Source organism: Gobius niger (genome assembly GCF_951799975.1).
Source record: "Gobius niger genome assembly, chromosome: 23".
Classification (NCBI taxonomy): domain Eukaryota; kingdom Metazoa; phylum Chordata; class Actinopteri; order Gobiiformes; family Gobiidae; genus Gobius; species Gobius niger.
The window spans coordinates 52,104-66,762 of record NC_136874.1 but is presented as its reverse complement, the minus strand read 5'-3'; the positions used below and the strand labels follow the sequence as shown (position 1 = coordinate 66,762).

Genomic DNA, 14,659 nt, shown 5'->3' with positions numbered 1-14,659 from the left:
CAGTTCCCATAATCCCCTGCTCCTCCAGGACCACAGCTCCCATAATCCCCTGCTCCTCCAGGACTACAGTTCCCATAATCCCCTGCTCCACCAGGACTACAGTTCCCATAATCCCCTGCTCCACCAGGACTACAGTTCCCATAATCCCCTGCTCCACCAGGACTACAGTTCCCATAATCCCCTGCTCCACCAGGACTACAGCTCCCATAATCCCCTGCTCCACCAGGACTACAGTTCCCATAATCCCCTGCTCCTCCAGGACCACAGCTCCCATAATCCCCTGCTCCTCCAGGACTACAGTTCCCATAATCCCCTGCTCCACCAGGACTACAGTTCCCATAATCCCCTGCTCCACCAGGACTACAGTTCCCATAATCCCCTGCTCCACCAGGACTACAGTTCCCATAATCCCCTGCTCCACCAGGACTACAGCTCCCATAATCCCCTGCTCCTCCGTCTGTTCTGAATCATGTGGAAAGTTGAATAATGTTTTTTGTAAACGGTGAAATAAATGGTCTTTTGTAGTTTTGTTTCCTTCCTTGAGAACAATAATGATAACGATAATGATACGATTAGCCTTAAACCGAGTGCATTCTCTCCAGTTCAGCTTTACCCAAATCTAAAAACTCATTGAAAAAAGTGTCAAAATAGCGACAAAAACGAGACAAAAATGAAAAAGTGACAAAAGGTTCAAACTCACCAAGAAGCTACAAAAGTAATGAAACAAGATGTCAAAGAAGTGACGACGACGCAGTAACAATGGGAGGAGTTTAGAAGGTCTTAGCTTTCAAATGATAGGCTGTTTACTGGAGAAAATGAACCTGGTTAAGGCGGGGGTTAAAGGTGATTCAAATCCTGAATGAGGACAAAACATCAGGTATAAAGTTAACCAGGTGAAATCAGTGTAAAAGTGAAATCAGTGTAAAAGTTAAATCAGTGTAAAAGTTAAATCAGTGTAAAAGTTAAATCAGTGTAAAAGTTAAATCAGTGTTAGATCAGTGTAAAAGTTAAATCAGTGTAAAAGTTAAATCAGTGTAAAAGTTAAATCAGTGTTAGATCAGTGTAAAAGTTTCCAGAATAAGAGTATTTGAGGGCAGAATCCTGTTTGGGAGCGGAGGAGTTAAATATTTCCGGGCTGAGTCTGAGGGCGAGGCTGGAAAAAGCAGCTCCAACACAAACTGTCACTGCACGATCCGAGGCGTCTGTAAAAACATAAACGCGCATGCGCGCAGCAAATTTGTCGCACTTTACTGCCTTTAATCTTTGTCTTAACAAACATGTAAAGATAAAAAATGAGTCTGACTTCACTTTAACGTGGACGGAGTTGAAAACGGTTGGGTGTGTTTGTCAGTAATGTTTGTTTATTTCGCGGAGATGTAGCATCTAGCTAGGCTAACGTTAGCATGTTCGAATCTTTCGAAAACAGAAAAACTTTGTAAAAAACGGACTCAAACCTATGAATTATGGCTCTGACACGGACTCGGCGGCTGGTTATGAAGGAGAGGTTTGATTTTAAATCAGTGCGTTTAAGCGGAGGAGACCGGATTTGGTGAAAGACGTTTTTCCGCCTCCAATCGTGCCGCTACACTTGTCCTGCAGTTTCTCCAGCGAGTCCTGACCTGGTTCACCCAAGTTTTCCAGCGTTAGACCTGGGTTTGCTCCAGTTTACAGACTTTAGGGGTGTCGGGGTAGTTTGACTGTAGTTTTGCTGTAGTTTGCAGTAGTTTTGCTGTAGTTTGCAGTAGTTTCCTTGTATTTTTCCCTGTAGTTTGCAGCAACACTCTTGACAGGATGGTCACGCTGGAGACGCACCAGAGCCAGGAGCTGCAGGTCCCGAACCCGGACCAGGATCAGACTTTGGACCTTGTTTTAGACCCGGGTCTGAACCTGAACCAGGTCCTAAACCAGGACTCAGACTCCGGACCCAACGCCATCACAGTCCTGACCCTGCTGGACAAACTGGTGCTTATGCTGGACGGGGTTCAGAGAGACCAGCACAACATGGAGGTAATTAACTCTTAATAAGTATTTATTATACTGTAATAACCCTCACTAACACTGTAACTGAAGGAGCAGCACAACATGGAGGTAATTAACACTTAATAAGTATTTATAATACTGTAATAACCCTCACTAACACTGTAACTGAAGGAGCAGCACAACATGGAGGTAATTAACTCTTAATAAGTATTTATTATACTGTAATAACTCTCAGTAACACTGTAACTGAAGGACCAGCACAACATGGAGGTAATTAACTCTTAATAAGTATTTATAATACTGTAATAACTCTGTTTAGATTTGTCATTTTCCCATTAAAGTAATTGGGCAGTTCTGGTCGTCGCTACGGCAACACCATCAAACATATGACAAGGGTTTCATTTACTTCTGACAAATTTCGTAAAATTTCCGTCAAACAACGTTTTTCACTCCCCATAAAAACGTTATTATCACACTTTTACTGTGCACGTCAGAGTATTATTATCACACCTTTACTGTGCACATCAGAGTATTATTATCACACCTTTACTGTGCACGTCAGAGTATTATTATCTCACCTTTACTGTGCTTTTACTGTGCACATCAGAGTATTATTATCACACCTTTACTGTGCACGTCAGAGTATTATTATCACACCTTTACTGTGCACGTCAGAGTATTATTATCACACCTTTACTGTGCACGTCAGAGTATTATTATCTCACCTTTACTGTGCACGTCAGAGTATTATTATCTCACCTTTACTGTGCACGTCAGAGTATTATTATCTCACCTTTACTGTGCACGTCAGAGTATTATTATCACACCTTTACTGTGCACGTCAGAGTATTATTATCTCACCTTTACTGTGCACGTCAGAGTATTATTATCTCACCTTTACTGTGCACGTCAGAGTATTATTATCTCACCTTTACTGTGCACGTCAGAGTATTATTATCTCACCTTTACTGTGCACGTCAGAGTATTATTATCACACCTTTACTGTGCACGTCAGAGTATTATTATCTCACCTTTACTGTGCACGTCAGAGCAGGAGACAGAGTATTATTATCACACCTTTACTGTGCACGTCAGAGTATTATTATCACACTTTTACTGTGCACGTCAGAGCAGGAGGAGACAGAGTATTTGTTAAAACTTCATTAAAAAGGCAAAAACAGCCTGGATTCTCCTACACGACTGTTAGAGTCACTGAGTTTGCCATGTTTAGTCCTGACTCTGGGAGAATAAAACGATAAACACATGATGATCATGAGAACTTAAAGTATTACTGCAGAACTACAGCTGTACTGCAGTACTTCAGAGTGAGTATGTAGTACTGTAGCAGTACTTCAGAGTGTGTATGTAGTACTGTAGCAGTACTTCAGAGTGTGTATGTAGTACTATAGCAGTACTTCAGAGTGTGTATGTAGTACTGTAGCAGTACTTCAGAGTGTGTATGTAGTACTGTCGCAGTACTTCAGAGTGTGTATGTAGTACTGTCGCAGTACTTCAGAGTGTGTATGTAGTACTGTAGCAGTACTTCAGAGTGTGTATGTAGTACTGTAGCAGTACTTCAGAGTGTGTATGTAGTACTATAGCAGTACTTCAGAGTGTGTATGTAGTACTATAGCAGTACTTCAGAGTGTGTATGTAGTACTGTAGCAGTACTTCAGAGTGTGTATGTAGTACTGTAGCAGTACTTCAGAGTGTGTATGTAGTACTGTAGCAGTACTTCAGAGTGTGTATGTAGTACTGTAGCAGTACTTCAGAGTGTGTATGTAGTACTGTAGCAGTACTTCAGTGTGTATGTAGTACTATAGCAGTACTTCAGAGTGTGTATGTAGTACTGTAGCAGTACTTCAGAGTGTGTATGTAGTACTATAGCAGTACTTCAGAGTGTGTATGTAGTACTGTAGCAGTACTTCAGAGTGTGTATGTAGTACTGTAGCAGTACTTCAGAGTGTGTATGTAGTACTGTAGCAGTACTTCAGAGTGTGTATGTAGTACTATAGCAGTACTTCAGAGTGTGTATGTAGTACTGTAGCAGTACTTCAGAGTGTGTATGTAGTACTGTAGCAGTACTTCAGAGTGTGTATGTAGTACTGTAGCAGTACTTCAGAGTGTGTATGTAGTACTGTAGCAGTACTTCAGAGTGTGTATGTAGTACTGTAGCAGTACTTCAGAGTGTGTATGTAGTACTATAGCAGTACTTCAGAGTGTGTACTTCAGTGTTGATGTGAGGAATGTGTCGCTGAGGCACTAATGATTAACAGGAAGTGATGTCACAGAAACATGTTTGTGTCTAACTATGGGCCTGAGGCGGGTTCTTCATGGTTTGTCTCAGAGGAAAGGCCCCGATGTACAGGATGTTTGGTCTCATTAACGCTGATGTCACTGTGATGTCACGGGTTAAATGACTGACAGGAAGTGATGTCACAGGTTAAATGACTAACAGGAAGTGATGTCACAGGTTAAATGACTAACAGGAAGTGATGTCACAGGTGCACCAGGTGCAGATGGAGGGCGTGGTCCGAGGGATTCAGGCCGATATGACCAAACTGTCCAAGAGCCACAGTCACACGGCCAATACAGTCAGCAAACTCCTGGACAAGAGCCGCAAGCTGTCAGTCACTATGAAGGAGGTAAGAACACCTGGCCACGCCCCTAACCACGCCCTCATAACCACACCCCATAACCACACCCCATAACCACACCCTCATAACCACGCCCCTAACCACACCCTCATAACCACGCCCCTAACCACGCCCTCATAACCACACCCCAACGTCTCCCTAACGACCCCCACATCCCCCATAACCCTCCAGCACAAACACCATTTTGTGAATATTTCTCATTCTTATCAGTGACATTCATGACTTTGTTTATGGATTGTTTGTTTGTGTGACTTGATTGTGCAGCTGATGAACTGACTTTCCTTCGGGATTAATAACGTATATCGTATCGTATCGTATCGTATCGTATCGTATCGTATCGTATCGTGTCGTATGTAAATGAGCTCATTAATATGCGTGACGTCACAGGTTCGTGCACAGATGGAGAAACAGGGCGCTCAGGTGAAGAAGTTGGAGGCGAACCACGCCCACCTCATCGACCGCAACCAGTTCAGAGTGCTCATCTTTCAGGTAATAACCTGCTAACTAACCCTAACCTAACGATTAACTAGTACTAACTAACACTTACTACTAACCAGTTCAGAGTGCTCATCTTTCAGGTAATAACCTGCTAACTAACCCTAACCTAACGATTAACTAGTTCTAACTAACACTTACTACCAACCAGTTCAGAGTGCTCATCTTTCAGGTAATAACCTGCTAACTAACCCTAACCTAACGATTAACTAGTACTAACTAACACTTACTACCAACCAGCTCAGAGTGCTCATCTTTCAGGTAATAATAACCTGCTAACTAACCCTAACCTAACGATTAACTAGTACTAACTAACACTTACTACTAACCAGTTCAGAGTGCTCATCTTTCAGGTAATAATAACCTGCTAACTAACCCTAACCTAACGATTAACTAGTACTAACTAACACTTACTACCAACCAGTTCAGAGTGCTCATCTTTCAGGTAATAACCTGCTAACTAACCCTAACCTAACGATTAACTAGTACTAACTAACTCTTACTACTAACCAGTTCAGAGTGCTCATCTTTCAGGTAATAACCTGCTAACTAACCCTAACCTAATGATTAACTAGTACTAACTAACACTTACTACTAACCAGTTCAGAGTGCTCATCTTTCAGGTAATAACCTGCTAACTAACCCTAACCTAACGATTAACTAGTACTAACTAACACTTACTACTAACCAGTTCAGAGTGCTCATCTTTCAGGTAATAACCTGCTAACTAACCCTAACCTAACGATTAACTAGTACTAACTAACACTTACTACCAACCAGTTCAGAGTGCTCATCTTTCAGGTAATAACCTGCTAACTAACCCTAACCTAACGATTAACTAGTACTAACTAACACTTACTACCAACCAGTGACGGTGCAGCCCCCCAGGAGAGGGGGGGAGAGGGGAGGGGGGAGGAGGGGGGAGAGGGGGGAGGGGGGGAGGAGGGGGGAGGAGGGGGGGAGGAGGGGGGGGAGAGGGGGGAGGGGGGGTGAGGGAGGTCTGTGTGCCTCTGAAGCTGAACATCACGTTTCTTTAAAGTATTTCCTGAAACTAATGAGATCTTTGTTTCATTGTTTCTAAGTTCCACTTTCTTCCTGTTTCCACTCGCCCCCCCCCCTCACACACTCGCCCCCCCCCCCTCACACACCCCCCCCCCCCCCCTCACACCCCCCTCACACCCCCCTCCCCCCTCACACACTCCCCCCCCCTCACACACGCCAGTACGCCATGTTCAGTCATGACTTAAAGAGACGTTTCAAAGTAAATCCACTGGAGCCGTTTCCTTTGTCACAGGAACAAGTCGACAATAAGTCCATTCTTTATTCACAGTCTGGAAACATGTGACGCCTCCAGGCTTTTCCCTTATGAAACTATTCACTGATTAAAGGCTGCGGATTCAAACATCAGTGTTGCCAAGTCAACAGGGTCAATAACCTTATATATATATATATATATATATATATATATATATATAGTAACCTTACATGGTATTTAGTATTTAGTTTTGTGTTTTGAAATGATTTTTGAAGCAGCGCCTTCAAATAGATTTGTTTCCATTTAAAATCACAAAACTAAAGTTATCCATATAAGGTGAGATCGATCACATGACCACGTTAACCCTTTGTGAACAGTTTATGAACAGTTTGTGAACAGTTTATGAACAGTTTGTGAACAGTTTGTGCTTCAGCTTTGACTTTGACTCCACAGTTTAAAGAGTTTGAGCTCACATTAAAAGCTTCAGTTCATTTAAGGACTTTTCATGCCCGACTCCGCTCAGACCTGCCCCTCAGAGGTTTGGACTGCAGTACTGTAGTACTATTGCAGTACTACAGTACTATTGCAGTACTGTAGTACTGCAATAGTACTGCAGTACTATTGCAGTACTACTGCAGTACTACTGCAGTACTGTAGTACTGCAATAGTACTGCAGTATGAGGAGTACTTCTTGTAGTCCTTGTACTGCAGTATTTGAGGATATTTCCATGCTGCAGATGTGTTGTTAATAATGTTGAATGTAGTAGTAGTAGTTTCAGTATTGTAGTCCTGCACTACTGCAGTAGTAGTATTTCCTGCAGATGTTTTGGTGGAAAGTTTCCCGGCACAGTTGTGGGCGTGTCCTTCGGGGGGAGCTGTTTGTGGGCGTGTCCTTCGGGGGGAGCTGTTTGTGGGCGTGTCCTTCGGGGGGAGCTGTTTGTGGGCGTGTCCTTCGGGGGGAGCTGTTTGTGGGCGTGTCCTTCGGGGGGAGCTGTTTGTGGGCGTGTCCTTCGGGGGAGCTGTTTGTGGGCGTGTCCTTCGGGGGAGCTGTTTGTGGGCGTGTCCTTCGGGGGGAGCTGTTTGTGGGCGTGTCCTTCGGGGGGAGCTGTTTGTGGGCGTGTCTGTGTGAGGGAGTCACAATTCTCCAGTTTGGCTTTACCCAAATCTAAAGCTTCTGGACTGGACAGAGTAACACCTCATTTGAAAGCTCAGACCTTCAAAGGTGATCCTACTTGTTTTACAGAAACATTTGTGGTGTTTTTGTCGCCCTTTTGCTGCGTTAGATTTGGGTAAAGCTGACCTGGAGGATGTGTTTGAAGCGTTAGATTTGGGTAAAGCTGATGCTCTGTGCTCAGGTTTGGGTAAAGCTGATGCTCTGTGCTCAGGTTTGGGTAAAGCTGATGCTCTGTGCTCAGGTTTGGGTAAAGCTGATGCTCTGTGCTCAGGTTTGGGGTTAGATTTGGGTAAAGCTGATGCTCTGTGCTCAGGTTTGGGTAAAGCTGATGCTCTGTGCTCAGGTTTGGGTAAAGCTGATGCTCTGTGCTCAGGTTTGGGTAAAGCTGATGCTCTGTGCTCAGGTTTGGGTAAAGCTGATGCTCTGTGCTCAGGTTTGGGTAAAGCTGATGCTCTGTGCTCAGGTTTGGGTAAAGCTGATGCTCTGTGCTCAGATTTGGGTAAAGCTGATGCTCTGTGCTCAGGTTTGGGTAAAGCTGATGCTCTGTGCTCAGGTTTGGGGTTAGATTTGGGTAAAGCTGATGCTCTGTGCTCAGGTTTGGGTAAAGCTGATGCTCTGTGCTCAGGTTTGGGGTTAGATTTGGGTAAAGCTGATGCTCTGTGCTCAGGTTTGGGTAAAGCTGATGCTCTGTGCTCAGGTTTGGGTAAAGCTGATGCTCTGTGCTCAGGTTTGGGTAAAGCTGATGCTCTGTGCTCAGGTTTGGGTAAAGCTGATGCTCTGTGCTCAGGTTTGGGTAAAGCTGATGCTCTGTGCTCAGGTTTGGGTAAAGCTGATGCTCTGTGCTCAGGTTTGGGGTTAGATTTGGGTAAAGCTGATGCTCTGTGCTCAGGTTTGGGGTTAGATTTGGGTAAAGCTGATGCTCTGTGCTCAGGTTTGGGTAAAGCTGATGCTCAGGTTTGGGTAAAGCTGATGCTCAGGTTTGGGTAAAGCTGATGCTCTGTGCTCAGGTTTGGGTAAAGCTGATGCTCAGGTTTGGGTAAAGCTGATGCTCAGGTTTGGGTAAAGCTGATGCTCTGTGCTCAGGTTTGGGTAAAGCTGATGCTCTGTGCTCAGGTTTGGGTAAAGCTGATGCTCTGTGCTCAGGTCTGGGGTTAGATTTGGGTAAAGCTGATGCACTCTGCTCAGGTTTGTGTTAGAGGTTAAATGAAGCTCTCGTTCATCCAGGACCAGACCGAGATCCCGTCGTCCGTCTTCGTGAAGGACCAGCCGCCGTTTCCTCGTGATGACATCACGGAGGAGGGGGAGGAGCCCGAGGCGGAGGGGGCGGGGCTCCACACCGTTGACCTATCGTCAGACGAGGAGGCCGGACTGGAGGCGGAGCCAGAGGACGACTGGCTCCTTGACCCGGAGCTTCTGGAGACGATGGAACCGACGCGAGCGGAGAAGCTGAAGAGGTCCAGCCTCAAGAAGGTCCTTCACCTGCTGACCTAAACATCTACATCTACAAACATCTACACCTACAAACATCTACACCTACAAACATCTACACCTACAAACACCTACATCTACAAACATCTACACCTACAAACATCTACACCTACAAACATCTACACCTACAAACACCTACATCTACAAACATCTACACCTACAAACATCTACACCTACAAACATCTACACCTACAAACATCTACACCTACAAACATCTACACCTACAAACACCTACATCTACAAACATCTACACCTACAAACATCTACACCTACAAACATCTACACCTACAAACATCTACACCTACAAACATCTACACCTACAAACACCTACATCTACAAACATCTACACCTACAAACATCTACACCTACAAACACCTCTACAAAGACCTGACCCAAACATCTACACCTACAAACATCTACACCTACAAACATCTACACCTACAAACATCTACACACACCTACACACACCTACACACACCTGTATGAAGAGCTGACCCTAAACCGACTCAGTGTAGATATGTCAAGATTTAGCGTTTTTACGATGACCACGATGATGAAAGGGTTAGAGTTAGAGTTAGACCCTAGGTCTATCCTTCCTCAGGTTTGGGCTGGGGTTAGATGTTCCTCTTGCTCATTGTGTCCTGTTGCAGGTGGACTTTCCTCAGGTTAGGGCTGGGGTTAGATGTTCCTCTTACTCTCTGTGTCCTGTTGCAGGTGGACTTTCCTCAGGTTAGGGCTGGGGTTAGATGTTCCTCTTGCTCATTGTGTCCTGTTGCAGGTGGACTTTCCTCAGGTTAGGGCTGGGGTTAGATGTTCCTCTTGCTCATTGTGTCCTGTTGCAGGTGGACTTTCCTCAGGTTAGGGCTGGGGTTAGATGTTCCTCTTGCTCATTGTGTCCTGTTGCAGGTGGACTTTCCTCAGGTTAGGGCTGGGTTAGATGTTCCTCTTACTCATTGTGTCCTGTTGCAGGTGGACTTTCCTCAGGTTTGGGCTGGGGTTAGATGTTCCTCTGGTCTTACTCTCTGTGTCCTGTTGCAGGTGGACTTTCCTCAGGTTAGGGCTGGGGTTAGATGTTCCTCTTACTCTCTGTGTCCTGTTGCAGGTGGACTTTCCTCAGGTTAGGGCTGGGGTTAGATGTTCCTCTTACTCTCTGTGTCCTGTTGCAGGTGGACTTTCCTCAGGTTTGGGCTGGGGTTAGATGTTCCTCTGGTCTTGCTCATTGTGTCCTGTTGCAGGTGGACTTTCCTCAGGTTAGGGCTGGGGTTAGATGTTCCTCTTACTCTCTGTGTCCTGTTGCAGGTGGACTTTCCTCAGGTTTGGGCTGGGGTTAGATGTTCCTCTGGTCTTGCTCATTGTGTCCTGTTGCAGGTGGACTTTCCTCAGGTTTGGGCTGGGGTTAGATGTTCCTCTGGTCTTGCTCATTGTGTCCTGTTGCAGGTGGACTTTCCTCAGGTTTGGGCTGGGGTTAGATGTTCCTCTTACTCATTGTGTCCTGTTGCAGGTGGACTTTCCTCAGGTTAGGGGTGGGGTTAGATGTTCCTCTGGTCTTACTCTCTGTGTCCTGTTGCAGGTGGACTTTCCTCAGGTTAGGGCTGGGTTAGATGTTCCTCTTACTCTCTGTGTCCTGTTGCAGGTGGACTTTCCTCAGGTTTGGGCTGGGGTTAGATGTTCCTCTTACTCTCTGTGTCCTGTTGCAGGTGGACTTTCCTCAGGTTAGGGCTGGGTTAGATGTTCCTCTTACTCATTGTGTCCTGTTGCAGGTGGACTTTCCTCAGGTTAGGGCTGGGTTAGATGTTCCTCTTACTCATTGTGTCCTGTTGCAGGTGGACTTTCCTCAGGTTAGGGCTGGGTTAGATGTTCCTCTTACTCTCTGTGTCCTGTTGCAGGTGGACTTTCCTCAGGTTAGGGCTGGGGTTAGATGTTCCTCTTGCTCATTGTGTCCTGTTGCAGGTGGACTTTCCTCAGGTTAGGGCTGGGTTAGATGTTCCTCTTACTCTCTGTGTCCTGTTGCAGGTGGACTTTCCTCAGGTTAGGGCTGGGGTTAGATGTTCCTCTTACTCTCTGTGTCCTGTTGCAGGTGGACTTTCCTCAGGTTAGGGCTGGGTTAGATGTTCCTCTTACTCATTGTGTCCTGTTGCAGGTGGACTTTCCTCAGGTTTGGGCTGGGGTTAGATGTTCCTCTTGCTCATTGTGTCCTGTTGCAGGTGGACTTTCCTCAGGTTTGGGCTGGGGTTAGATGTTCCTCTTACTCATTGTGTCCTGTTGCAGGTGGACTTTCCTCAGGTTAGGGCTGGGGTTAGATGTTCCTCTTACTCTCTGTGTCCTGTTGCAGGTGGACTTTCCTCAGGTTAGGGCTGGGTTAGATGTTCCTCTTACTCATTGTGTCCTGTTGCAGGTGGACTTTCCTCAGGTTTGGGCTGGGGTTAGATGTTCCTCTTGCTCATTGTGTCCTGTTGCAGGTGGACTTTCCTCAGGTTTGGGCTGGGGTTAGATGTTCCTCTTACTCATTGTGTCCTGTTGCAGGTGGACTTTCCTCAGGTTAGGGCTGGGGTTAGATGTTCCTCTTACTCTCTGTGTCCTGTTGCAGGTGGACTTTCCTCAGGTTAGGGCTGGGGTTAGATGTTCCTCTTACTCTCTGTGTCCTGTTGCAGGTGGACTTTCCTCAGGTTTGGGCTGGGGTTAGATGTTCCTCTTGCTCATTGTGTCCTGTTGCAGGTGGACTTTCCTCAGGTTAGGGCTGGGTTAGATGTTCCTCTTACTCATTGTGTCCTGTTGCAGGTGGACTTTCCTCAGGTTTGGGCTGGGGTTAGATGTTCCTCTTACTCTCTGTGTCCTGTTGCAGGTGGACTTTCCTCAGGTTAGGGCTGGGTTAGATGTTCCTCTTGCTCATTGTGTCCTGTTGCAGGTGGACTTTCCTCAGGGTTTGGGCTGGGGTTAGATGTTCCTCTTACTCATTGTGTCCTGTTGCAGGTGGACTTTCCTCAGGTTTGGGCTGGGGTTAGATGTTCCTCTTACTCTCTGTGTCCTGTTGCAGGTGGACTTTCCTCAGGTTAGGGCTGGGGTTAGATGTTCCTCTTACTCTCTGTGTCCTGTTGCAGGTGGACTTTCCTCAGGTTAGGGCTGGGTTAGATGTTCCTCTTACTCTCTGTGTCCTGTTGCAGGTGGACTTTCCTCAGGTTAGGGCTGGGGTTAGATGTTCCTCTTACTCATTGTGTCCTGTTGCAGGTGGACTTTCCTCAGGTTAGGGCTGGGTTAGATGTTCCTCTTACTCTCTGTGTCCTGTTGCAGGTGGACTTTCCTCAGGTTAGGGCTGGGTTAGATGTTCCTCTTACTCATTGTGTCCTGTTGCAGGTGGACTTTCCTCAGGTTAGGGCTGGGTTAGATGTTCCTCTTACTCTCTGTGTCCTGTTGCAGGTGGACTTTCCTCAGGTTAGGGCTGGGTTAGATGTTCCTCTTACTCATTGTGTCCTGTTGCAGGTGGACTTTCCTCAGGTTAGGGCTGGGGTTAGATGTTCCTCTTACTCTCTGTGTCCTGTTGCAGGTGGACTTTCCTCAGGTTAGGGCTGGGGTTAGATGTTCCTCTTACTCTCTGTGTCCTGTTGCAGGTGGACTTTCCTCAGGTTTGGGCTGGGGTTAGATGTTCCTCTTACTCTCTGTGTCCTGTTGCAGGTGGACTTTCCTCAGGTTAGGGCTGGGGTTAGATGTTCCTCTTACTCTCTGTGTCCTGTTGCAGGTGGACTTTCCTCAGGTTAGGGCTGGGGTTAGATGTTCCTCTTACTCTCTGTGTCCTGTTGCAGGTGGACTCGCTGAAGAAGGCGTTTTCGAAGCAGAACATCGAGAAGAAAATGACAAAGATTGGAACCAAACTGGTGTCAGTGGAACAACGGCAGAAGCTGAAGATCAAGTCCCCGATTTCCTTCTCCCTCAAGAAGGTAGTTACGCTTAGTCTTGATCCAGCTGCAGATGTTTGTGACTAACCCTGTGTCTGCTGTTCCAGCCTCATGGAGCTGCGGTGGAGGAGGAGCACGTTCTGGAGGCCGTGGCTGAGACCAGGGACTCGCCTGACGCCGTGGCACACGAGGAGGAGCAGGAGAAGGTCCAGGGGGAGCAGGAGGAGCAGGAGAAGGTCCAGGGGGAGCAGGAGGAGCAAGAGAAGGTCCAGGGGGAGCAGGAGGAGCAGGAGAAGGTCCAGGGGGAGCAGGAGGAGCAGGAGAAGGTCCAGGAGGAGCAGGAGAAGGTCCAGGGGGAGCAGGAGAAAGTCCAGGGGGAGCAGGAGAAAGTCCAGGAGGAGCTGGAGGAGGTCCAGCAGGAGCAGGAGCAGGAGCTGGAGGAAGCTGAGGGTGTGAGTCCTGACTACGCTCTGTCCTCCACTCTGCCCCAAGACGTGGACCTGGACCTGGAGAAAGACCAGGAGGAGGAGCCAGAGAAGGTCCAGGAGGAGGAGCCAGAGCAGGGCGGGGCTAAGGCAGAGGAGGAGTGAAACCTGTGTCAGAGCCGCAGGAAACAAACACGTCCTCGCTGTCGCTGCACGATCTGTGGGGGAAACACATGGTGGTCAAAGACCTCACTGAGCATGTGCAGAGATAACTCCAGCTTTAATAAAGTTTAGTTTAACAGTTTCTTTTCATTGATTGTGCTTCAGCCACACCCCATTCTGGGTCAGCACAGCCTCCATTTTGTGTCCAGTTTCCTGCGGCTCTGCTGATGCTGCAGTCGCTCCATCACCGAGAGTTGTTGAAGACTCTGAACCGGAAAACACCACAAATGTAAGGCTTTTTTTTTGAAAACACCACAAATGTAAGGCTTTTGTTTTGAAAACACCACAAATGTAAGGCTTTTGTTTTGAAAACACCACAAATGTAAGGCTTTTGTTTTGAAAACACCACAAATGTAAGGCTTTTGTTTTGAAAGCATTTCTGTTTGTATGTGAAAGTTCCGTGTTCTCCTGCAGCGTCTCGTCTCCACGTTACTGTTTGTGTTTGAGTTTATTTCCATATTTAGAGCTTGAATCGTGACCTTTTGTTTCTCTTTACTGTTTCTTGTTTCTTTGACACTAACGACACCTTCACGGACCAAGTCTTTGTTATTGTTTTATTATTGTGAACATCGCGCCGTGTTTCCGTCTCTGCTCCGGGTCCGGGACACAAACCGTCCGTCTCTGTCGAGTCTGGAGGTTTGTGTTTTATCTCAGAGATACTTAAGCACAGAATAATTCTCAGAGACATATGAAACCGAGCGGGTCCTGGAGCAGCGACCGGAGCCACAGCGCGATGAACCAGACCAAAGATCCACAAATAAAGTCACTCTCACCGAAAACTGTCCCCGAGTTCTTCACTGGGAGCTTCAGAGGAACAAGAGAAAACACTATGATGATGTTCTACAGCGACAGGTCAATACTCAACAGTAACACTTTTATTATGAAAGAATAATCCACTGTATTCTTTTCTATACAATGAAACATACAATACTTACCGTAACATTTTAGAAGCAAGTTTCCAAAAAAATGACAGCAGTCAAACAGCGCCATCTTAAGGTCAAAATAATGTATTGAAACAATAAAAAAAATCAACGGGAATTCATTCAAACCAGTCGAGGAGAGTGAGGGAAGAT

The 14,659-nt window shown here is 46.3% G+C and overlaps 1 protein-coding gene across 8 annotated transcripts; it reads left to right on the top strand.

Annotated features, from left to right (window-relative positions):
* The first annotated feature begins 1,585 nt into the window (after positions 1–1,585).
* Positions 1,586–14,297, top strand: cavin2b (caveolae associated protein 2b). Of its 8 annotated transcripts, XM_079581789.1 has the most exons (8): positions 1,586–1,680; positions 1,791–2,007; positions 4,485–4,625; positions 5,025–5,126; positions 8,786–9,031; positions 12,847–12,981; positions 13,047–13,175; positions 13,224–14,292. In XM_079581789.1, the coding sequence occupies exons 2-8, from the start codon at positions 1,792–1,794 to the stop codon at positions 13,527–13,529; spliced, it is 1,275 nt and encodes a 424-aa protein (XP_079437915.1). In that variant the 5' UTR covers positions 1,586–1,680; position 1,791; the 3' UTR covers positions 13,530–14,292. The 8 variants fall into 8 exon arrangements, with proteins under 8 accessions (XP_079437915.1, XP_079437920.1, XP_079437916.1 ...); XM_079581794.1 differs by lacking the exon at positions 1,586–1,680 and having other exon boundaries at positions 1,747–2,007; positions 13,047–13,145; positions 13,287–14,292; XM_079581790.1 differs by lacking the exon at positions 1,586–1,680 and having other exon boundaries at positions 1,747–2,007; positions 13,047–13,205; positions 13,254–14,292.
* The last annotated feature ends 362 nt before the right edge of the window (positions 14,298–14,659 follow it).